A 24,485-nucleotide genomic window follows, 5' to 3' on the forward strand; every position below is an offset into this window, starting at 1 on the left:
AATTTTAATCTCCCCAACATTTAGGAGGCAGAGGCAGGTAGATTTCTGAGTTCGAGGCCAGCCTGCTCTACAGAGTGAGTTCCAGGACAGCCAGGGCTACAGAGAAACCCTGTCTCAGACCCTCCCCCCCAAAAAAACCTACACCAACAAAACAAAACAAAACAAACAAAATCATTAATCTATTTTACTCAATAATATATTTAGGTAAGTCAAAAGCCAAAACCTTTTAAAAAGATACCAAGGTATATTGATTCACACCTGTAATCCTAACACCTGGAAGGCTGAGGCAAGAGGATTGCTGTAAGTTCAGAGATGGCTTGGGCTGTAGAGCAAGACCTTGTTTCAGTAAACAAAACGACAAACCCCCACCTGTTTACAGAGATGCACACAGGGAAGTCTCCCCACATCTGTGCTTTCTCTGTCCCACTTTCCTTCCTTCCTTCCTTCCTTCCTTCCTTCCTTCCTTCCTTCCTTCCTTCCTTCCTTCCTTCTGTCGGTAACCGGTTCAGTTAATTTCTAGTGTGTCTCCCAGCCCGCGGCATGCCGCCACACCACTTTCTGTCACCGCGTGGACCGTGATCCACCGCACACTGGTGCACTGTGCTCTGAGAGCTTTCCTGGTCAATGGTGTTTGTTTCAGTTGGTTGGTTGGTTCGTTGTTGTTGATTTGTATAGAAAAAGTAAGTATATTCCTGAGTCCAGTTGGGATGTGGCCAGTCCCAAACACTTCCTCTAGCTCCCTGTCCTCCTTTTCTTAGTCAGGAGACGCTGGTGGGCCTGGAAGCCAAGCAGTCAGAATCACTAAGTGAGCTGATCGCTCTTCGAGAAGCCCTGGAGTCAAGTCGCCTGGAAGGGGAGTTACTGAAGCAAGAGCGAGCGGAAGTGGCTGCAGCCTTGGCCAGGGTGCGTGTGTGCGTGTGTGGGTCCCACCCTTCCTGGAGAGCTGTATTCCTAGGAAAGGGGCTAGAATCCCTAGTCTGGGGGGAGGGGTCCTCTCCCTCCCAACATGCCCTCTGCTTCGAAATCCAATGAATTTTAAAGTATAAATCTGGTTGTTAGTCACTGACTGCGTTGTAGTGAAGAGAGCACACTGCTCTTGCAGAGAATCTGAGCATTTCCCAGCACCCACATCAGGTGACTCACAACTGCCTGTCACTCCAGGGGAATCTCACATCCTCTTCTGGACTCTGTAGGCACTGCACTCATAGTTGTACATTTATGCATTTATTCATGAGAAAAGAGACAAAGACACACAGACATACATACACATGATTTTAAAATGTAAATATGTAAATCTTAAAAACATCTGTATCTATACATGAAAACTTGAGTGGCTTGTCAACTCTGGTGCCACATTCAACACGATCTGCCATCCTCCTGAGACTCTGTGGCCTGCCCTCTCAAGCCCACCCTTACACCAGCTGTCCTTGCTCTTGCCACAAAGCATCAGCTGCAGTCTCAAGTCATCTTCCTTCATGACACTAATACATTGTATACACCTTCCCTTCATCGTGACCCCACCAACCAGCTCCCGGTCCAGGAGGGTTCCATCATCAGCTCCTCTCTGTGACTGAATTGATGCCTTCTTTGAGTTTTCAGTTGCACTTCCAGTTTCCATGACAACTGTAGACCTTTGCACGGCTTTCTGTGTTTATGTGCTGTGACCACCTGTCTTGTGAATGAATGAATGAATGAATGAATGAATGAAAAACGTGTTTAGAATGCAAGGGAAAAAATGGAGTGAGAGTTTAAAAAAGCAGGTATTGGGAGTGTGTTTAGTTTACTGTTCCTGGAAAACTCGAAGCTTGAACACTTTAACCCTTTTGGTTTTAGGCAGAACAGTCTGTCGTGGAACTGTCCGGTTCTGAGAACAGCCTGAAGGCAGAGGTAGCTGATCTTCGAGCTGCGGCTGTCAAGCTTGGGGCCTTAAATGAGGCTTTGGCTTTAGATAAAGTTGGACTGAACCAGCAGCTTCTCCAGGTGAGCAAAGGTGTGATTCCCAGAAGGGCTGGCTTATCTGAAGATTAGCCATGAGTGGCAAAGCTGATGCCTTAAAGGGATAGTGGGTTAGTCACAGGCAGGTCAGCTCCTAGCTGTAGCTGAAGGGAGCAGGAGACTTTTGCAGCGCAGAGGAGAGCAAAGGGTTAGCCTTAAGCACTGTAAGTCTCCCCTCCCCCAACACACACCTGCAGCAGAAGCTTTGAGCACTGGGTAAGTTATCAGAACTGGGAAGGTCTATGTCCCGGAAGGAAGGAGACCCAGTACTTCCTGCTGTGGGGTGAGGCAGACGTGCGGAATAGCCCATAGCCCTAGACCAGCTCCATTGGCTAAAGACTTAACCTGTCATTTTAGTAGGGAAGACTTCTCGCTTCTAGACCTCCCGAGACCCAGAAATGTCTCTGTTTCCTTATTCTGGGTATTTTCGTTGGTCGGTTGGTTGGCTGGTTGAGTTTTTTATTGTTGTTTTGTTTTGAGACAGGGTTTGATGCTGCCAAGGCTGTCCTGATCCTCCTTCACTTCCCAAGGGCTTGTACCACCACGTGGTATTATTCTGAATTCTCTGAAAGCAACCCTTTTTTATCTCTGTCCCAGTGTCAGGGCCAGCTAGTGCCTAGGGTGTAGACACCAGGTGGAATAGATGGATCTGCCCCTTCTCTGGAAAGCACTCCTGTGTTCCCCGTAGGTGGGTTTCAGTGGAAGCTCAGGGGACTTTAACCTTTTTCCTTTGGTGCCCTGCACTCTCTTCTCTCTCTGGCCAGTAGTTGGAGCAGGAGAACCAGTCTCTGTGCAGCAGAGTGGAGGCCGCAGAGCAGCTGAGAAGTGCTTTGCAGGTGGACCTGGCTGAGGCAGAAAGGAGCAGGGAAGCCCTGTGGGAAGAGAAGGCTCACCTGGAGACTCAGCTGTGGAAGGCAGAGGAGACGGGTGCTGAGCTACAGGCAGAGCTGAGGGGCACCAGAGAAGAAAAGAAAGAGCTTAGCGACAAGTTAAGCGAGGTGAGCGGCCTTTGCCGGTGTGGCTTGTGGTGTGTTACATGCTCGCTGTAAGCAGAAAGGATTCTGGAGTGATTCGACTGAGGCGGATCTTCCCATCGGTTTAAGGCATTTCTATGGGAGTCCTTCACTGACCGCCCCCCCCAGCCTAGTCCTCGATGAGCTTCCTGTGTTTTCTGCTCTCACTTCATACTCAGTTCGAACATGTATAGTTCTCATGCTGTAATTGTTTGTCTGTGTATCCTTAACAATCAGCCAAATGAATGACTTAGTTGGATCAGAGAAAATCTAACTCTGGCCCTGGATGGCCTGGTACTCACTATGTAAATCAGGCTGTCCTCAACCACAGTGTTCCTCCTGCCTCTGCCTCCCGAGTGCTGAGGTCATTGCTAACATCTCCAGCTGTACGACGTGTGTCATGTACACTGTCTGTCTCTGTTTGCTTTTCGAGACAAAGTCTACCTATGTTTTTTGACTCATAGTCAAGGTCGGGGCAGCATGGCAGCAGGTGTCTGGTGGCCAGAGTCTGTGGCAGCTGCTGGCTTAGCCACCAGAGGCAGAGGAGGGGAGCAAGGTGTCCCCTGGGCTTTCCACTGTCGCCCTTCTTATTAAATGTACAACTCCAGCTTCTGAGTTGTTTTCCTTCCTTATTAATCATCTTTGAAAACATCCTCACAGATGCTCAGAGGCGTGTCTCCTCGGTGATTCTTTTTTGTTGTTGTTTTGTTTTGTTTTTCAAGACAGGGTTTCTCTGTGTAGCCCTGGCTGTCCTGGAACTCATACTGTAGTCCAGGCTGGCCTCAAACTCAGAAATCCCCCTGCCTATGCCTCCTCTTTAATCCTCTGCTGGGACTAAAGGCATGCACCACCACTGCCCGACTGACTCTTCCGTGATTCTTAATCATGAAGTTGACAATGAAGATCAATCATGACAATCATACTTTTCCCCAGCAAACCACTCATTGCCCTAATGCTTGGAGTGTTAGGGCAGTACTTAGAGTGCCATCCTTAGAACCCCTTCCCAGGTTATTAGCCACTCTCTTGGCATATACAGGTCCTGCTGTGCTTGGTACAGTGTCTTACTCCTTTCTGGCCTGGGGACTCAAGTGGTTGATCAAACAAACAAATAAATAAATACCAGTTATTGAGCAATGCTGAGAGCTCGAAGTGCCGAGATCGGAATCTCTGAAGACCTACTAGCTTGCCGTTAGCAGCTCTGGAGCAAGAATCTTGGGATTCTGCCTTCCTCTGTATCATCATTTCTTCTTCCTCAGGCACATCACCAGCAAGAAACAGCTACATCTCAGCTAGAGCAGCTGCATCAGGATGCAGAAAGACAGGAGGAAACACTTGCTAGGGCAGTCCAGGAGAAGGAAGCCCTGGTACGGGAGAGGGCAGCTCTGGAGGTGCGCCTGCAGGCTGTGGAACGGGACCGACAAGATCTCTCTCAACAGGTGCTGGAGCTCAGGTAGGAGCCACACTTAGTCCAGCCAAGCACAGAGAGCTCTACAGGCCAAGGGTAGCCAAGCTAGTGTATGCATTTTAAATGAGTTGTAGATGTGTAACTGCCCTATAACTTCCCTGGGTAACCTTTACTTACAACCTAGTCCCTCTTGAGAAACGGTAAAGGGTTTGATGTGCTAGAACTCTTCCTGATTCCTAAATCTCACAGGTCAGCCAAGGAGCAACTGGAGAGCAATCTGTTTGAGGCCCAACAGCAAAATTCTGTAATACAGGTCACCAAGGGGCAGCTCGAGGTCCAGATTCAAACTATTATTCAAGCCAAGGAAGTAATTCAAGGTGAGAGCCCAGCTGGGATGGGGCGCACTGCATTCCAGAGAGATGATAGCAGCCAGAAAGCAATGGGAAGCTTTCTTCAGCCAGACTCTGGCCTCTGTCATGGGAGTTGCTCATGAGGCTGGTGGGCAGGGAGAACAGGGTAGAAAGAGTGGGGCAGAGGCTCAGAGGTGATCGTACCTGATGTCACAGGGGAGGTGAAATGCCTGAAGCTGGAACTGGATGCTGAGAGGACCCGGGCAGAGCAGGAGCGGGAGGCAGTAGCCAGGCAGCTGACCCAAGCTGAGCAAGAGGGGCAAGCAGCTCTGGAGCGACAGAAGGTGGCCCACGAGGAGGAGGTGGACAGGCTCCAAGAGAAATGGGTAGGTAGTGGGTGTGGTTGGGGAGCAGGAGAGGCACACATGGCTCCCTTCAGTGAGTCTGCTGCCTGCTGCCTCTCGGTCCAGATATTGCTGCTTAGAAGAATGAAATGTGACTGGCTACCAAGGTATAAGATCTAGAGAGAGAGAGAGAGAGAGAGAGAGAGAGTGTGTGTGTGTGTGTGGTGGGGGTGTGTGGGGGGGGTATGTGTGTGTGTGGTGTGTGTGTGTGTGTGTGGTGTGTGTGTGTGTGTTATGTGTGTGCTGTATGTGTGTGTATGTGTGCTGTGTGTGTGTGAGTGTGGGTGTGTATGCTGTGTGTGCTGTGTGTGTGTGTGGGGGGGTGTATGCTGTGGGTGTGGGTGTGTGTGTGGGGGTGGCTTGCTTGGGTGGCGTGTATGAAGAATTCAGTGTAGAGCCTGGGAGCAGGCCTGGCCGAGCACAGTTATAATCTCAGCATTCAGGAGGCAGCAAGCTTGTGAGCTCTAGGCTACCTGTGTTACAAAGGAACGCCCTTTTCCCCAAAAGTCAGGGGACTTCAGGCGTGGGAGCACATGCCTTTAAATCCCAGTCTGGAGAGGCAGGCAGGCAGGTCTCTGTGAGTCTGAGGCTAGCTTAGTCTATAGAGTAAGTTCCAAGACACCCAGGACTGGAACTATCTGGGAAAAAAAAAAGAATTGTTTCTTCTGCCTTCTAATTAATTACATTTCTTGTTTTTTATTTTACATATGTGTAGATTTATTTTTATGCCTTTGAGGCATGAGGAACTACAGTAGATTCACCAAAGTAGCTAAGGAAGAGAAAGGTCTTACATGGACCAGGCTTCCTACTCAAGGTCACTCTGAACTGGGCAGATTCAGGTGTGGAAAGAACAGAGCCCAGACCCTGTGAAACACTCCCTAAGCTAGGCGTAGTAGCAGTGCACACTCTTAATTCTAGCACTTTGTAAGCTGAGGCAGGTGGATGTCTGTGAGTTCAGTTCCAGGATTACATAGTAAGGTTCTCTCTAAACATTTATATAATTTTTAAAAAGTTATGTAAGAGAGTAGTCTGTATGAGTGTGTAGAAAGGGAAAGAGAGAAGGGACTGCTGTGATCCAGGTGTGGCCATGACAGTCACTCCTTCCAGGAACCCTGAGGCCACCGGCTTATCAATCAGCAGGTTTATAATCTTTTACTTAGGGGCTTTCACGCCAGCATTTTGGTAGAAGACTACTCAACAAGTATTTTCAAATTCCTACTCTCATACCCACATCATTCTAAAAATGAGCAGTTTTGGCTGCTGTCTTGCCAGCAAAACATGATCAAGAGACTAGAGAGATCAGTGGTTAAAAGAGTCTCTCTTCGGCCAGTCGTTGGTGGCACATGCCTTTAATCCCAGAATTCTGGGAGGCAGAAGCAGGTGGATTTCTGAGTTCAAGGCCAGCCTGGTCTACAGAGTGAGTTTCAGGACTACACAGAGAAACCCTGTCTTGAAAAAACCAAATCCAAAAAAAACAAAAAAGAGAGAGAGAGAGAGAGAGAGAGAGAGAGAGAGAGAGAGAGTCTCTCTTCAGAGGACCTGAGTTGGTCCCTAGCACCCACCTCAGGTAATCCACAGTTGCCTTTAAACCTTTAAAGCCTTCCTCTGGGCTCTGTGCCCATACGTACATATGTGGCACACATATACATATAAATAAAAATGAATATTCAAAAACACAATATTCAAAAGTCTTTGGTTGGTTCTCTCCCTCCAGTATGGGTTCTGGAGATAGGACTCAGGTCATCAAACTGATGTGCCAGCTGCTTTTACTTCCCGAGCCATCTTGCTGGCCTACAATGTAGCGCTTTTAATAGCAAAATATTCTACTCATAGTCTAACCAGCAGTGACAGACTATTTCTTCCTGTTTTGACATCACAGATTTAGCCCTCTGGTGGGCATACGTTATAACAGCTTAATTCTGTTATTTTTATAGTTGGCTTTTTGACCCTGAAGGTTTGGTGTTTATGATGGTTTTGCAGTTGGCATTTTATTTTATTTCATTTTTTGGTCTTTTTTTTTTTTTTTTTTTTTGAGACAAGCTTTCTTTGTGTAGCCCTGACTGTCCTAGAACTCATTCTATTGACCAAGCTGGCCTCAAACTCAGATCCACCTGCCTCTGCCTTCCAAGTGCTAGGATTAAAGTCATGAACCACCACTCCCAGTTTATACATTTTTTAAAAATAATCTTTTTTATATCAAATAAAAAAATGCCTAAAAAAAAATAATCTTTTTTTAAAATCTCAAATGACCTTTAAGTTTTAGTGAGACAGGGATTTAAACCTCCCTGCAGAAATGAGTCACCAGGCTTAGAGCAGTGCCCAAGTCACAGTGAGACAGTGAAGAGATTCGAACTCCAGACCAGCCCCCTGCCCCTTTCTCACTCACTGGTTCTAACAGTGTGCTTTCGTTCCCATGATCAGGAGAAAGAGCGCTCCATGCTGCAGCAGGAGCTGGATAAGACCCTGGAAACCCTGGGAAGGGAGAGGACAGAGCTGGAGGTGCAGCTGAGAGAGCAGCAGACAGAAACAGAAGCTCTCCGTGCACAGAGGGAAGAGGAGCGAGCCCAGGCTGACAGCGCCCTGTACCAAGTAAGCAGCTCGGCATGTACCTCTTACTTTTCCATTTCCAAGAGCAGGGCTCGGGTGGCTTCCTGAAGAGTGTAGCTCCCGCCCTGCTGCTTGTGAGGAGACTACCATGCTGTTAACTGCAGGCAGGCAGTATGTCACACTTCCTGAGGGAGAGCCAGATTGACCACATCCTGTCAGCTTATGAACCGGCAGCAGTGTTTGCACTTCCTGGTTCTAAGTTAATGGTCCGAGACTTTCCTTTGCCCTCAGCCTCTCAACCTATCGTTGGAAGAACTTGGAGCAGATGTGATGTACTATGGCCTCCTGGATGGACATGGTAATCCAGAGCCATGAGGCCCTTGCCCTTCCTGTCCTTCCACAGATGCAGCTAGAAACAGAGAAGGAGAGAGTATCCCTCCTGGAGACACTGCTACAGACCCAGAAGGAGTTGGCAGATGCTAGTCAACAGCTGGAGAGACTGAGGCAAGACATGAAGATTCAGAAGTTAAAGGAACAGGTATGGAGGATGGTCCTGGGTCTGGTCCTTCTGCTTCTACCTCCTAAATGGAGGGATTATTGGTGTGGACCATAGCACCTAGTTTTAAGTATTGTTAGGGATTGAACTTTGGGGCTTCAGTGCTAGAAGGGGGCAGTTTTTAATTACTTTTAAATTATGTCCTTATTTATTCCGTGTGCATGTGTATGCATATGGCACGAGTGTGTGGAATTCGACTTGCAGGAGCTGGTGCTTTCCTTCTGCGTCTAGGGCCCTGGACTGACCTCGGGTCATCACACTTGGCAGCAGGCACCTTACCCACTAAGGGTAGTTTTGAAGGACATGTTAGGCACAGGATTCCATTGTCATAGGGCCCTGAAACAGACAGACAGAGGCTTGGGGAATGCGGGATAAAAGGCGGCGCATGGCTCTAGTGTGATGAACGAGGGGTGAGTACCTTTCTTCTGTACTGAAAGGACCCCTCTTTACCCACAGGGGCTTGGGGTTTGTTTGAGGCCAGTGGAAATCTGCAAGAGACACACATGATTTTTTTTAAGAATTTTTTTTTTAGATTTATGTATTTTATATATGTGAGTATATTGTAGCTATCTTCAGACACATCAGAAGAGGGCGTCAGATCTTATTACAGATGGTTGCGAGCCACCATGTGCTTACTAGGAATTGAACCCAGGACCTCTGGAAGAGCCATCAGCGTTCTTAACCTCTGAGCCATCTCTCCGGTCCCAGATTTATTTATTTTTGATTTTTTTATTTTATGTGTATGAGTGCTTTGCCTGTGTGTGTGTGTGTGTGTGTGTGTGTGTGTGTGTGTGTGTATACATACACCGTGTTCAGGCCTAGCACCTTCAGAGGCCAGAAGATGATGTCAGATCCCCTGGAACTGGAGTTACTGAAGTTTTGAGCCACCATGTGGGTGCTGGGAACTGAACCTGGGTATTTTGCAAGAGTGAAGAGCAGCCTGTGCTTTTACCTGCCGACAGTTTCCCTAGCCCCCATCGGGTGTGACTTTATGTGTTTCTGTGTACAGGTTTTATTGTTATCTTTTTGTCGTCATTCTGGGGATCAAACCTGGATATGTTAGGAAAAGGTTCAACTACTAAATTACAGTGGCAGCTTAGAGTATCTTTTTTTTTTTTTTTTTTTTTTTTTTTTGAGGCAGTTTCTCTGTTGTGTAGCTTCCACATGCCTCTGCTTCCCTAGGGCTAGGATTATAAGCATGCCTCACCACGCCTGACTAGGATATCTTTTTAATGCAGTACTTGCCCAGGTGGAAGTATGTGCATGTGTGTGTGCAATTAAGTGGAAATAGGGATCTGTTCAGGAGGCTGCTAATGGGTCTGGTAAGGGCAGTTACCAACTCTTGGGCTTATCCAGAAAGGTTGGCTGAACCCTTGCAGGCATACAGAAGGAGGGGAAATGGGGTTTGAGAACAGAGGGAGAAAGTATGCATTGCTAGTGCCTACCTCAGCTTCTGTCACCTCAATAGAAACAAACAGATCAACTATTTCTATCGTAAGGATTTCGGAAGCTAGCTCCCGGAGAAGCTTTTCTGTACTCACCAGTTCCTCTGTCTGTAGGACACCACTGGCATGCTACAGGCCCAGCTCCGGGGGGCACAGCAGGAGCTGAAGGAGGCAGCTCAGCGGCACAGGGCTGACCTTGCTGCCTTCCAGAAGGACAAGACAGACCTGCAGCAGCAGGTACCTCTTTCCTACCTGCCCCACAGCCCTTCCTTCCTACTCCCTTCTGCAGACAGGGGGATCCTTGGTCCTGTTTCTTGAGCTCAGGAGGACAGAGACAGGCCACACAGCTAAATGCAAAGTTGAAGGGTGTTCAGAGCTGAGCACATACCTCTGTGAGTTCTGGGCTTGTATTAGTCGTCCTCTTTATCCACAGACTGCCAATGGCCAGTTGAAACATGGGAAGGCATTTTAGTGTAAATGTATAGATGTTTTTTGTTCTCCAAGAGTATATAACAACCGTTTACATAGCACTCACATTTCATTAACTACTGTTTACATCATATTAGGTTTGATAAGTAATATGGAGATGGTTTAAGATGTATATGAGAATGTGAATAGGTTATATTCAGTTAATATATAGTTTAATCTGAGCACTTAAGAGGTGGACTGTTAAGTTTGAAGTCAATTTGAGCTGCATAGTAGGATTCAGTCTCTAAAACAAGAATAGGCTAGGAGGATGGCTCAGTTGATAAAGTACCTGCTACACACGCATTAGGGTGCAAGTTGAGATTCTTGGCCCCCCACATGAAGATCTGGGTGTGATGGCAGATGCTGACACTAGGGCTGAAGAGGCAGAGACACGGGGATCTCTGGAGCTCACTGGTCAGCTGGTCTTGCTGAAGGTAAACTCCAGGTTTAAGGAGAAAAGGCTGGAGCCAGGCGGTGGTGGCACATGCCTTTAATCCCAGCACTTGGGAGGCAGAGGCAGGTAGATTTCTGAGTTCAAGGCCAGCCTGTTCTACAGAGTGAGTTCCAGGACAGCCAGGGCTACACAGAGAAACCCTGTTTCAGAGAAAAGGTTATAGAATGATAGAGAACATATATTGACCTCTGTCCTACCTGTGCACACACATTTGCACTTATACACACACACTTACACCATATATACAGAACAGAGACACCATTATGTGGTTTATATAAGCAGATTTTGATTTCCAGTGGGGATGTGTTATGGGGCACTGCACCCACTGCTTTCCACTTGTCTGGAATGACCCTAAGCTGACTTTTCTAAAGCAAGCCAATTTCAGTTGTTTTTCTTCTCCGTGCTAAAGTCTTATGTCCATATTTACCAGATGGCGTTTCCTTCTCCTAGTCCTGTAGCAGAGTACAGCTTACAGGAGCCCGGAGCCCAAGGCTAGGAGTATCTCCCCTCTTGGCCCTGTCTCTGCCATCTCAGCCTCCTCAGCCTCATGCTTGTCACCTTCCAGGTAGAGGACTTAGCATCTCAGCTGGCAACCCACCATGACTCCCAGAGGCTGGTGAAACAAGAGATTGAAGAGAAGGTGAAAGAGGCTCAGGAATGTAGTCGGATTCAGAAGGAACTGGAGAAAGAGAAAGCCAGGTAGGCTAGACAGCCAGAGGGGTGGCTTCTCCTTCTCACTGTCTTTGTCTCCACATTTCTCCACGTGTCACTGTGGCATGTTCTGTGCATGGTTGTCTCGATTTCCGTGTCTTACTCCAGGATACACATGTAGCCATCTGGAGTGGGCATAGCCTCTACCTCAAATCATAAACTTGAGTCATTTAGTAACTATTTAGAGAAGACCATGGATGCACTGTGGTCTTATGGCAATGTGGTTCTCACTTCAAAAATATATCTGTAGGGAAAATTCTAATCAAACATTTTTTTCAAGATACATTGTTATAAAGTTTTGCACATGGTATGAAGGAATGAAGCGAGGTGCTGTGTGTGTGTGTGTGTGTGTGTGTGTGTATGAGAGAGAGAGAGAGAGAGAGAGAGAGAGAGAGAGAGAGAGAGAGAGAATGAGAGAGAGACTTGCTTTAGAAAGGTATAGGGAAAGTCTTTCGCGGGAAGTTGGATTTAAACTGAATGCTAAGAAGAGCTTGTTGGCTCACACCTTTAATCCCAGCACTCTGGAGGCAGAGGCAGGCAGATCTTTGAGGCTAGCCTGGTCTGACAGCGCCTACCACCGTACAAGTATGGGCGTAGGCCTGGGGGACTGACTGAAGACACAGACTCAGGTCATTCAGTAAGGAGAATGCCGAAGCTTTGCTGAGGGATCAGCAATTTATACTTGAGGCCAAGAAAAACAACATGAAGAAACAATCACAGCCATAGGTCAGGAACCTGGGAGGTCCCTACCACACCGGGCGGGAAAACAGAAATCAAGCTGAGCCACAGGATGTTCCGCTCTCAGGAAACCTGTGCGAACAGCTCAGTGGAGGGCATTGGGTTAAGCTCACGATGCCGAACACTGGTCTACACAGTGAGAGAATGAGTTCTAGAGCAGCCAGGACTACACAGAAAAACCCTGAAACAAACAAACAAATACAAAGCTACACAGAGAAACCATTAAATACACTGAAGTAAACAAACAAACAGGGCAGCCAGGACTACCCAGAGGAACCCTGAAATAAACAAGAAAAGAAATGATTGATTGGTTGGTTGGTTGATTGATTGATTGATTAATTGAAATGAAATGAATGCTAGGGTTGGCGATATGGTTCGGCAGGTAAAGGTGCTTGCAGCCAAGCCAGCCAGTCTGAGTTTCATCTCCAGGAGTCGCATGATCAAGGAAAGAATCTATCCTGAAGATTGTCCTTTGACCTCCACGTGCCCCCTCCAGTGTATATTACACAGTAAATATACACTGAATGCTAAAAGCTGAAACGAAGCCACCCATGCAGAGGAAGAGAGCTCTGACCAGTTAGAGTAGACGGCATGCCTAGAAGCCCCGTGGCAATGGAAGCATGCGTGTATAGTGATGCCAGAGTGTGGTGGAGGCATTGTTTGCTACAGTCTATAGCAAGGAACTTGTAGGTTATATTTAGCAGGAAACTGCAAGGATTTCACATAAGGAATCAGCATAACCCAGTTTCTGCTGTGTTAGAATGGATAGTAATGGCCTGAGTGGCCCAGAGTGGCCTGAGCCAGTCACAGTAGGGAGCGGCATACATCAGTGCCCATGGAGTCTGAGAAGGGACGGATCTCTTTGATAGTGAGTGACACCTGAGTCCTAAAGACACGTCAGAAAGCTGGTGTAGCCGTCCAGGTGAGAGTTAGCAAGACCGAGCCATGGTAAGTAGTCGGGAAGGAAAGAAGAAAGGGCCCGAGATGCATGGGCTTAAGACTCAATTATACACAGACAGACGGGTGTGAGTAGGATGAACCCGGACATGAAATGGTTGTGGCTTCCATACTGTGACACTAGAGAAGGAGCCCCTCAGAGAGCCAGGGGACAGAGTGACAAACGACTGGGTGGAAAATTGAGGGGTCGAGAAGGGTTGAGAAATTTGGATGTAGTGAATTTGAAATATGTGCAGATATGTGTGTGGAATTTATCCGAGAATAATACATTTGTGCTGAAATGAGTCTTATATGTATGAAATTCCCACGAGCCCTTAGTAGGTGTTCAATAAATAGAAGCTTCCACCATGGCTCTCTCAGCACCATTACTGTGTGCATTTAATACAGCACTCTGACTAGTTGGGGAACCATACTGTCCCCCCTGAGACAATGGCCTGCGTCTCTGACCTCTTTCAGCCTGACTCTGTCACTGCTGGAAAAGGAACAAAGACTCCTTGCTTTACAAGAAGCTGACTCTGCTCGACAGCAGGAGCTGAGCTCATTGCGCCAGGACATACAGGAGGCCCAGGAAGGACAAAGAGAGCTCGGTGTGCAGGTACCCCCACTCTGCCTGAGCCCCAATTTCTCCTGAGACTACACTTAGAAAGGCTGAATGAATTAGTTTGTCCAAAGACTGGGTTAGGTTGGGACCTCAGCGTCCCTCTCAGGAGGAACCCAGGGCTGGGCAGCCCGGGCCCAGAGAAACTGACCCCGAGAACGTCCCCTGTGGGGACCCTGACATTGTTCAGAGTGCCCATGCACCTGACTCATGCAGTCACTTGCAGTATGCTTTATCTGGTGGCGAATGCAGCAGGGAGAAGTTGGAGGGTGTCAGAGCTACCCAGCAAGAGCACGGCCATACTGTTTGCTCACGGTGAGACCTAGATCTGAGCCTGGAGGCAAGATGGAGTTGGGATGGAGAGAGGAGCTAGGCACTGGCAGGGACACAGGTCTGCCTGCTCATCTTCATGCAGTCTCACTAGCTCTGTGTCAAGAGTTTCGGGGCAGGGGCTGGAGAGATTGCTCAGTGGTTAAGAGCACTGACTGCTCTTCTGAAAGTCCTGAGTTCAAATCCCAGCAACCGCGTGGTGGCTCACAATCATCTGTAAAGAGATCTGACACCCTCTTCTGTAGTGTCCAAAGACAGCTACAGTGTACTCACATATAATAACAAATATTTAAAAACAAAAAGTTTCAGGGCAGAGTTTGGTTACAGCTGGGGCTGGCATAGCTGTTTTCCTGGAACCCTAGCTGTCAGAACTCACTTCAGGGCCCTTCCTACAGCTGCAGAGCTGAGCCTGCCAGACTTCTTCCCTTGCCAAGTGGGGTCAGGTGTGGGAGGATTAAGGAGAGGGTGCCACTTCTCAGGGAATCTCCTTCCTCCTGGCAGGTGGAGCTACTGAGGCAGGAGGTAAAGGAGAAGGAGGCTGACTTTGTGGCCCGGGAAGCACAGTTGCTGGAGGAGTTGGAGGCCTCCCAGATTGCAGAGCAGAAACTGCGAGCGTCTTTGTGGGCCCAGGAGGCCAAGGCAACCCAGCTGCAGTTGCAGCTGCGCAGCACTGAGAGCCAGCTAGAGGCGCTGGTTGCAGAACAGCAGCCGGAGAACCAGGCCCAGGCCCAGCTGGCTAGCCTCTGCTCTGTTCTGCAGCAGGCCCTGGGGTCTGCATGTGAGAGTCGACCTGAGTTGAGGGGTGGAGGCGACTCTGCTCCTACCCTGTGGGCCCCTGATCCAGGTGAGGAAGCCAGGTGAGAGTAAATCTTGTGGGCCAAAGCTGGGGGAGAAGGGAAGGGACTGTAGTTCCTCTTGTGAAATAGCATCAAGGTTAAGGCCACAGATGCTATAGTTGATTCCGGGTGAGTTTGAACCCTAGTCTGTTTGGTAGCAAGTAAGTCACCTAACTTCTCTGAACTTGATTCTTCTTGACTATAAGATGAAAGTGTTAAGTCCTGTTTTAGGATTTTTCTAAGTAGATTACAAACATAAAGAGCTAGGCTAAGTGTGGAGCACCTACCCGTAGCCCCAGCACTCAGGACACTGTAGCATTCCAAGCTCCACCAGTCTGAGACACATGTGAGTTGCTGGGCATGATGGAACTTGCTTGGTGTGAGAGCTGGGGCAGGAGGATTAAGAAGCAGTCTTCCTGTGCCGGGCGCCTGTAATCCCAGCACTCTGGGAGGCAGAGGCAGGCAGATTTCTGAGTTCAAGGCCAGCCTGGTCTACAGAGTGAGCTCCTGGACAGCCAGGGCTGTACAGAGAAACCCTGTCTCGAAAAAACCAAATCCAAAAAAAAAAAAAGAAGAAGAAGAAGCAGTCTTCCTTGAGTATATAGTAAATTCCAGGCCTGAGCTACATAAATCCTGTCTTTAAAAAATAAAAAAATAAAAAAGATAAGCTGGTCAGCATGGGACTTTAATCCCAGCACTCAGGAGGCAGAGGCAGGCGGATTTCTGAGTTCGAGGCTAGCCTGGTCTACAGAGTGAGTTCCAGGACAGCCAGGGCTACACAGAGAAACCCTGTCTCAGAAAAAAAAAAAAAAAAAGGAAAAACCATAAACAAATGAAATTAAAAGGAAAAAAATTTGCAACTTACACTTGAAAGCATAGCAGCCTCTAGCAGCCTTATCTAATGGGAAGTGTGTGAATGACCAACAGGAGGAGTCTTGGGAGAGGGAGCTCGTGGGAGTGCCAAGGCCCTGTCTGGGGGGATGGCTGCTTTTTATCGCAGCCAGGTGAGAATAATTCCCTCTTTTCTTCAGATCAGAACGGAGCTTCGAGACTCTTTAAGAGAGGGCCCCTCCCGACTGCACTGTCAGCAGAGGCTGTGGCACTGGCTCTCCAGAAGCTTCATCAGGACTTGTGGAAGTCTCAGCAGGACCGGGTATGTCCTCTGTCCACCTTCCTTTTCTTGTGGAGCTGAGACAGACTTTTGATGGAGAAGAAGGGCCAAAGGACGGTTACCCTGAGCCCTGCCTCTTGTTGCACCTCTGCCACTGTCCTGCAGACACAACAGGGCATTTGGATTTCCTGGGCCCTGTTTTCCCTTGGAAAGTAGGGCAGATAATGCGTCCCCTTCCCCTGCCACCCCACCATCACACACTACTCCATGCCGTTGTGAGCGAGAGTCTTGAAGTAGCCCTGTGAATGGTAAACACATGGGGTTTGTTTTGTATCATTTCTTCTTTTCCAAGAATGTATTCATAGTATCAGATCCTCTGAGACAAGTCAAGTAAACTAGGACCATGGAATCACTGTTCATAAGAACATTCTAGGTGTAAGACTGAACTAACTCCATCTCACTGTGTACCTGTCAGTACTGAGCTGCCTGTGCATCTGCCACTCAGCTGGTGATGCAAAAACAAAGACCCATTCTGCCTTCAAGAAGCCCTTCTAAGGTGGACCCAAAGTGCATTCTGCCAGTGGAACTGTTAAGTCACTGGATCAGACATAGCTAAAGCACAGTTGGAACTGGGAGGGAGTGTGAGGAGAAGAGGCAGCTGTGGTTTAAACTGTGAAGTAGGCCTTTGGGAGGGATGGGACACTGAGCAGTTATTTCAAAAGAAATCCAGGTTTGGTGGCATATGCCTGTGGTCACAGCACTTAGGAGGTTGAGGCAGGAGGATTGAGAATTTGAAACCAGCCTAAGTTATATTGAAACCAAATTTAAAGATTTGGACAGATAACCAGTATGGGACATTAAGTGTCTGGAATTCCAGTGCTTAGAACTTAGAGGCAAGATGATGATCAGGAGCTCAAGACCATCCTACATTTTGTAGTCAGTTTAGGGCCAGCCTGGGCTACATAAGACTGAAATAACACATATGCCCAAGGGGCTTCCCAGTGCCCTTCAGGTTCACCTTCCCTTCAGGGAACTAAATGCATGAGAATTTAGAGTGGCTCTCAACATGTGGGTCCCCTGCCTTTAGGAGTCCAGTGACCCTTCCACAGGGACTGCCTAAGAACACTGGAAAACAGACATTTATATTACAATTCATGACAGTAGCAAAATTACAGTTATAAAGTAACAATAATTTATGCTTGGGGTCCCCACTACAACAGAAAGAGTTGCAGCGTCAGGAAGGCTGAGAGCCGCTGCTTTAGACTTGGGTGACAGCGACAAAGGCTACAGAGTAAGGACAGAAGTTGAGCTGCTAAGGAACAACTGCACAAAGATAAGGAACTCAACCCCACCTTTCTTCCTTGCCCAGGATGACCTAAGGGACCAGGTCCAGAAGCTGGTGCAGCGCCTGACCGACACGGAGGCCCAGAAGAGCCAGGTTCACTCGGAGCTGCAGGACCTGCAGAGACAGCTCTCCCAGAGCCGGGAAGGTGAAGCGCTCGCTCGGGTGGGCAGGTGGAAACAGGGAGGGGAGACTACAGGTGCCGGGAAAGGAAGGAGCCTCTTGATCCCCTTTACCACGTAATTTAGCTCCTGTGGCCATCACGGAAAGAAGAGTTGGAAGGAACATATTTGGTAAACTGAAGAAGTTGCTGCCTGGCCTACTGTTAGCCGCTGCACTTTTTAAATTCCATACTTATTTATTTTTATTAGATAGTGAGTGTGTATGTGTCTCTGTGTGTGTGTATGCGGGAGTCATGACGTACATGGAGGTCAGAGGTCGATTTGTTGAAATCAGTTTCTTCTTCCACCACACAGGTTCAGTGTGGTAGCCAGAGTTTTTCCTCTTTTGAACCAACTCACCAGCCCATACAGGAGGATTTATTTATTTAAGCACAAAATTCTGGCAACCCCAGGCCAGAACTATCAGAACATAAATTTGTGTTTCTTTTGTCATTTCTTCGTGGTTTTTATCATTTCCCATTTTACCCTTTAAACTGTCCTTTGAGGGCAGAGTGATTATAAACTTACTGTGAGAAAAGCCAAGAAGGGAATGGGGAAGAACCTGCTGTCATGTGCTTCTGCTGGGGGCTCAGAAGGGCGGTGACCCCTGGAAAGGAGAGGAGTTCCATTGCAGAAGGAAAGAGGTCAACCTGGGTGGGTTTGAGCCGTTTTTAGTCATTTGAGGGTCCCCGAGACCCTTACAAACAGCTGGCTCTGGGGCATCTTCAGGCTTAAGGGTTTCTAGGAACTTCCCACAGTCTTAGATAATTTGGGGCTGGAAGGGCTGCTGTCAGCCAGCTGTCATCTGGAGAACTGATGTGAGGAGCGCCGCGTGATCGGGATGAGGAGTGTTAGGATGATTAGCAGGCTGGGCTATGCCAAGGCTGGCAGCAAACACAGGTGCGAGGCTGGAAGCGGCTGCTGGCAGGCAGGGTGGTACAGGCACTGGGTGTAATTCTCTCCTCCTGGCCTTGCTCCCCTGTGATTCTGATCCTGTCCCTCATCTGCCTCTGCACCTGTGTTCTTCCACCTGTGCCTGACCATGCCCCTGACTCCAACACTTCTGTTCTTTTTAAAGAGAAGTCCAAGTGTGAAGGGAAACAGAACTCCCTGGAGTCTGAGCTAAGGGACTTGCACGAGACCGTGGCATCTTTACAGAGTCGCCTACGGCAGACAGAGCTGCAAAAAATGGAAGCTCAGGTAAAGTCCCAGTCTGGGGAAGGGCGCCTCGGAAGAACTGCGTAGAGGCAGGCCCTCCTTGACATGTGCTCACATGCCGGCTTCCTTCAGCTAGCCTCACAGGTCCTCTCTCTCTCCGATATGTCTGTTGTTAAGGTCTTTGTGAACCTTCTGTTTTTTCTGAATTGGTTGAGACTTGTTCCTTGGTCTGGAAGATTAGGATCTATGAGTTTGGGACCAGCCTGATCTACAGAGCAAGTTCCAGGACAGCCTGGGCTACACAGAAAAACTGTCTCAACCCCCCATCCCACCTTACCCCACCCCCATAATAAAAGGAAATAATCTTGTCTTAGGTGTTTTGCCTCTTGTTTGCAGAATGATCGAGAGTTGCTCCAGGCATCCAAGGAGAAGCTGTCAGCCCAGGTTGAACACCTGCAAGCATGTGCTGCAGAAGCCCAGGCTCAGGCACGTGCAGCTGGTGTCCTGGAAGAAGATCTGCGGACAGCCCGCTCTGCACTGAAACTGAAAAATGAGGAGATAGAGAGTGAACGGGAGAGAGCCCAGGCTTTGCAAGAACAGGGTGAGCTGACGGTGGCCCAGGGGAAAGCTTTGCAGGAGAATCTAGCCCTGCTGGCACAGACCCTATCTAACAGAGAACGGGAGGTGGAGACATTGCAGGCTGAGGTTCGGGAACTGGAGAAGCAGCGGGAAATGCAGAAGGCTGCTCTGGAGTTGCTCTCCTTGGACCTGAAGAAGCGCAGTCGGGAGGTGGACCTGCAACAAGAACAGATTCAGGAGCTGGAGCAGTGCAGGTCCGTCTTAGAGCACCTGCCCATGGCCGTCCAGGAGCGAGAGCAGAAACTGAGTGTGCAGCGGGACCAGATCAGAGAACTGGAGAACCATCGGGAGGCGCAGAGGAGTGTCCTGGAACACCAGCTTCTGGACCTTGAGCAGAAGGCTCAAGTGATTGAGTCCCAGAGGGGACAGATTCAGGATCTGAAAAAGCAGCTGGGGACACTGGAATGCCTGGCCCTGGAACTGGAGGAAAGCCATCACAAAGTGGAGGGCCAACAGAAGGTGATCACAGAACTGGAAGGCCAGAGGGAAATGCAGAGGGTGGCTCTAACCCACCTCACACTGGACCTGGAAGAAAGGAGCCAGGAGCTGCAGGCGCAGAGCAGCCAGCTCCAGGAGCTGGAACTCCACAGCACCCGCCTGGCCAAAGAGCTGCAGGACAGGGACCAGGAGGTGACCGCCCAGCGCCAGCAGATTGATGAGCTGCAAAAGCAGAAGGAACAGCTGACTCAGGACCTGGAGAGGAGAGGCCAGGAGCTGGTGCTGCAGAAGGAAAGGATTCAGATTCTGGAAGACCAGAGGACGCTGCAGACCAAGATCTTAGAGGAGGACCTAGAGCAGATCAAGCATTCCTTGAGAGAACGCGGCCAGGAGCTGGCCTCTCAGCGGCCGCTGATGCAAGAGCGCGCAGACGACGGAAAGAGCCCGAGTAAAGCCCAGCGAGGGAGCCTGGAGCACTTGAAGCTGATCCTGCGTGATAAGGAGAAGGAGGTAGAATGCCAGCAGGAGCACATCCAGGAGCTTCAGGGCCACGTGGGCCAGCTGGAACAGCAGCTCCAGGGTCTGCACAGGAAGGTGGGTGAGACCAGCCTGCTCCTGACCCATCGAGAGCAGGAGACAGCAACCCTGCAGCAGCACCTCCAGGAAGCCAAGGAGCAAGGGGAACTGAGAGAGCAGGTGCTTCAGGGTCAGCTGGAGGAGGCCCAGAGGGCTCTGGCCCAGAGGGACCATGAACTAGAGACCCTTCAGCAAGAACAACAGCAGACCCGGGGCCAGGAGGAGAGCATGAAACAACAGACACGTGCTCTGCAGGCCGCTCTGGAGCAGGCCCGGGTGACACTGAAGGAGCGTCAGGCAGAGCTGGAAGAACAGAGGGAACGGGCGCAAAGACTCCAGGAAGAACTAGTAGTGGAGGGACGGCAGGTACGGGCCCTGGAGGAGGTGCTGGGAGACCTAAGGGCTGAGTCTCGGGAGCACGAGAAGGCTGTGCTGGCCCTTCAGCAACGGTGTGCTGAACAGGCCCAGGAACATGAGGCAGAAGCCAGGACCCTGCAGGACAGCTGGCTGCAGGCCCAGGCCACACTCACAGAACAAGAACAAGAGCTAGAGGCGCTGCGAGCAGAAAACCAGTATTCCCGCCAACAGGAGGAGGCTGCATTTGGCCAGGCAGAGGCTCTGCAGGAGGCCCTCAGCAAAGCCCAAGCTGCCCTGCAGGAGAAAGAGGAGAGTCTCCTTGAACAGGCTGAGTTGAGCTGTACCCTGGAGGCTAGCACTGCCACCTTGCAAGCTACCCTGGACACCTGCCAGGCACGTGCCCGGCAGCTGGAGGAGGCCCTGAGGATACGGGAAAGTGAGATCCAGGCCCAGGCTCTGCGACACCAGGAGGTTATGCAGCACCTCCAGCAGGAACTTTGCCAGAAGGAAGAAGAGCTGAGGCAGCAGGATGAGCAGAGGCAGCTACTAGAGAAGGCTGTGGCCCAGAGGAGCCAGGAAAATGGAATCCAAGAGAAGCAAAGTCTGGAGCAAGAGAGAGAGGAGGAAACGAGGGGGCTTCTTGAGAGCTTAAAGGAGCTACAGCTGACTGTAGCCCAAAAGGAAGAAGAGATTTTGATGCTGAGGGAGGCCCAGCAAAGGCAGAATCAGGAGGCCTCCTCCCCAAGCCACAGAGCCTTCCCAGCGGAGAAGCCATCTCTACAACTGTTCCCAGCACAACAGGAGTTGGAGCGCTTGCAGAATGCCCTAAGGCAAACAGAGGCCCGGGAGATTGAATGGAGGGAGAAGGCTCAGGACTTGGCTCTGTCCCTGGCTCAAAGCAAGGCCAGCATCAGCAGTCTGCAGGAGATAGCCATGTTCCTACAAGCCTCTGTCCTAGAGCGGGATTCGGAACAACAAAGACTGCAGGTGAGTCGCCATGTGGGGGTGGGAGGCCAGGGAACAGCTATTAGCTGAGTTCTAGGGCTGCTCAGAGAGCAAGAAAGCAGACAGTGAGTGCCGTACCCCAGAGCTAGCGGAGAACAAGAGCAACTATGGTCAGCATCGCCCAGGCCTGAGAGAGGAACCTCAATGTGCATGAGCATGCAGCAGGGACACCCGGCGGCCTCCAGGGGTGGGTACCAACAGCTTCCTGGGAAAGCGGTGTTTGTCAGGTTGGAAGGAACTGGTAGGGAATCCGCTAGGTAGCATGGGGGCAGGACTTTCTTGGAGAAAGGCAGAGGAAACATAAGAAGGGACAAATGGAAGACCCAAGGGAGGCTGAAGTCACCTGGGACACAGAGGGTGTTGGTAAGCGAAGAGGACAGCATAAGCCTGGGTCACTAGCAGGAAGTGGATGGAAGGTTTAGGACACGTTCAGAAAAACTGCTCTGGACAGCATGTGGAGCAACATCAGACTGGGGAAGACCAAGGGAGTGTGAATAAGGAAAGGACAGAGGCAGCACCTGGGTTTCCACCCACTGAGGTAAAGAAGAGTAGGCTTGCGGGGCAGTGGTGGCACACACCTTTAGTCCCAGCACTTGGGAGGCAGAGGCAGGCAGATTTCTGAGTTCGAGGCCAGCCTGGTCTACAGAGTGAGTTCCAGGACAGCCAGGACCACACAGAGAAACCCTGTCTCGAAAAACCAAAATAAATAAATAAATAAATAAACAAACAAACAAATAAATAAATAAATAAAAATAAAATAAAAAATTTTAAAAATGCCAGAGACCAAAGTCAGACATCTGGTTGAAGTGAGTTAGCTCTAACAGTCTGACTAGGGCTCTGATTAGACCACTTGCCTCATCCTTTCCCTGTGAGCCTGTGACACACCACACATATACATGCACACGCACAACATACCCCACAGCACACAACACACACACATACACAGTACACACTTGCAGACTTGCCTCCCTTCTTGAGCATGGCACACTAATGAAGAGGTAGAGGACGAGACAACTTTGGAATGGTTTGCCACAGTGGGACTTCTGTGCTCTCCCTTAGGAGGAGTTGGTACTCAGCAGACAGGCTCTGGAAGAGCAGCAGTCACACTCAACCAGCAGAGCAGACCGGGGACCCAAAGCTGGACAGGGCACACAGCCTGGAGAGGTGAGTGGGACCCAGTGGCATAGGAGGAGCCCTGTCAACCACTTGTCCTTTTGGAATGGGTCTCTGAACCCAAACTGCCAGCTTGGTCCTTTGCCCCCCAGCTCTTTTCGCTGTCCATAGGACTGCCCAGGTGAGCACCGTGGTCTCCCTTGTAGGTAGCAGAGGCTGAGCCTAGTCCTGGAGTGGAGGAGAAGGAACAGTTGACACAGAGGCTTGAACGTCTGCAGCAAGCCGTGGCAGAGCTGGAAGTTGACCGGAGCAAGCTGCAGTGCCACAATGCGCAGCTGCGGACCACCTTGGAGCAGGTCGGAAACTTCTGCAGTCTCCCCGGGGCCCGGGCCTGCAGCCCCACTCCTTCTGCTGTTTCTGAAACACTTCATTAAATTACAGCCGTGCGTTGTCTGTGGGTGCTTGCTCTCTGCTCCAGGGGGCGGAGCCGTTGTGACAGAGCTGAAACAGCCCACACAGCTAGCCTCTGCTTCCCAGGCCTGAGAGCTAACCACCTCCTCTGTGCCAGGAGCTCCTGCACCCTGCCTTAAGCCCTCCCAGGCCCTGGAGCCTTGCTCCCCATGGTGTCTAGCTCTTTATACTCATCCCTGCCCGCGTGATTTCTCCATTGCATATTGGCAGGTGGAGCGAGAACGGAGGAAGCTGAAGAGGGATTCCCTGCGTGCATCTCGGGCAGGGTCACTGGAGGCCAGAGAAACTGTGAATTCATCCCCCACACTGCAGGTTTCCCTGTTTTTCTTCCTGCCCTTTCCTTGCCTTAACTCCACCCTCTGTAGCGCATATATAGCACTCTTCTATATAGAGACAGCCACTCTACCTAATCCAGAGCCCGTCCTGGCTTGATACTGCCCTAGTCTGCCCTTACTTGCAAAGCAGCCCTACTTAGGTAAGTGTGTGCTCAGGAGAGTGGGCCTGCATTCTCAGTTCAGATCCACTCACTCCCAGACAAGGGCCTCAGGTTCACCTTGGGTCAGCCAGAGAACCCCCAGGAGTGGGGTCACCCCAGGAGTGGGATCACAGCGCTGCGGCTCTCTTAGAGACCTTAGTTTTGAGTTTACAAAGTTAGAGTTATTGATAGGTCCTGGCACAGAGGCCCGTTCTGAGGGAAGGTGTTTGGGGAGGTGTTTGTTCCCCTTAGCTGTCGCTGCCTTAAGTCTGCATGGAGAGAAAGACTGCTTCTGGGCCTGAACATCTCCAAACTTCACCCATATCCCAAGGCAGACACTGTTTTCCCCTTTATATCATTGGCTCATAGCCAAGGCCGCCACAAAACAGATCCATCCTGAACCTTTATGTTAAATACAAAAGTTCCTCCCGGGGGGATATTGCCCACGTGCTGCTCACACGTGGGTCCTCCTCAGCCTCCCCTAGCCCTGAGCCCTGCCCCACTGAGCTGCAGCCTGAGCTCAGGTACTTCTGACCTCAGATGTTGCCTAGACCCCAGGAGTGGCCTGGTAGGTAGACCCCGGGAGCCTAGCTGGCCTTGGAGCAGAGGTAGGGTGCTGTGGCTGCTAGAGCAGGGTAGCCCAGTTAACAGGATCCATATTTGTTTTCCTAGGATGGGAGAGGAAGTCGGAGGGGTTCCTCGGACAGCATGCTCATGGCTGAGCTTCAGAGAGAGGTATGTTCTGGAAGGATCCACTTTCTAGTCTCCTTTTCCCTCTCACTATGCAGGCAACAAGGTTTAGTGTCGTGTCTGTGCATTTCCCGCCAGAGAA

General features: G+C 49.9%; 1 protein-coding gene across 6 annotated transcripts in view; it reads left to right on the forward strand.

The window, feature by feature from the left end:
* Cep250 (centrosomal protein 250) overlaps positions 1-24,485 on the forward strand; it is a 44,589-nt gene that overhangs the window by 17,603 nt on the left and 2,501 nt on the right. For 5 of the 6 annotated variants that reach the window (XM_052184062.1, XM_052184064.1, XM_052184060.1 and 2 more), the window contains 20 exons: positions 759-903; positions 1,834-1,980; positions 2,763-2,993; positions 4,265-4,458; positions 4,663-4,790; positions 4,980-5,149; positions 7,589-7,756; positions 8,118-8,252; positions 9,830-9,952; positions 11,203-11,336; positions 13,500-13,638; positions 14,473-14,815; positions 15,839-15,960; positions 17,288-17,408; positions 18,500-18,621; positions 18,976-21,576; positions 22,654-22,758; positions 22,914-23,063; positions 23,389-23,490; positions 24,326-24,388. In XM_052184062.1, the coding sequence (XP_052040022.1) occupies positions 759-903; positions 1,834-1,980; positions 2,763-2,993; positions 4,265-4,458; positions 4,663-4,790; positions 4,980-5,149; positions 7,589-7,756; positions 8,118-8,252; positions 9,830-9,952; positions 11,203-11,336; positions 13,500-13,638; positions 14,473-14,815; positions 15,839-15,960; positions 17,288-17,408; positions 18,500-18,621; positions 18,976-21,576; positions 22,654-22,758; positions 22,914-23,063; positions 23,389-23,490; positions 24,326-24,388 (5,443 nt within the window). The remainder of the gene's footprint in view (positions 1-758; positions 904-1,833; positions 1,981-2,762; positions 2,994-4,264; positions 4,459-4,662; positions 4,791-4,979; positions 5,150-7,588; positions 7,757-8,117; positions 8,253-9,829; positions 9,953-11,202; positions 11,337-13,499; positions 13,639-14,472; positions 14,816-15,838; positions 15,961-17,287; positions 17,409-18,499; positions 18,622-18,975; positions 21,577-22,653; positions 22,759-22,913; positions 23,064-23,388; positions 23,491-24,325; positions 24,389-24,485) is intronic. The other variant, XM_052184066.1, reaches the window with a different exon arrangement.

Source organism: Apodemus sylvaticus, chromosome 5 (assembly GCF_947179515.1).
Source record: "Apodemus sylvaticus chromosome 5, mApoSyl1.1, whole genome shotgun sequence".
Classification (NCBI taxonomy): Eukaryota; Metazoa; Chordata; class Mammalia; order Rodentia; family Muridae; genus Apodemus; species Apodemus sylvaticus.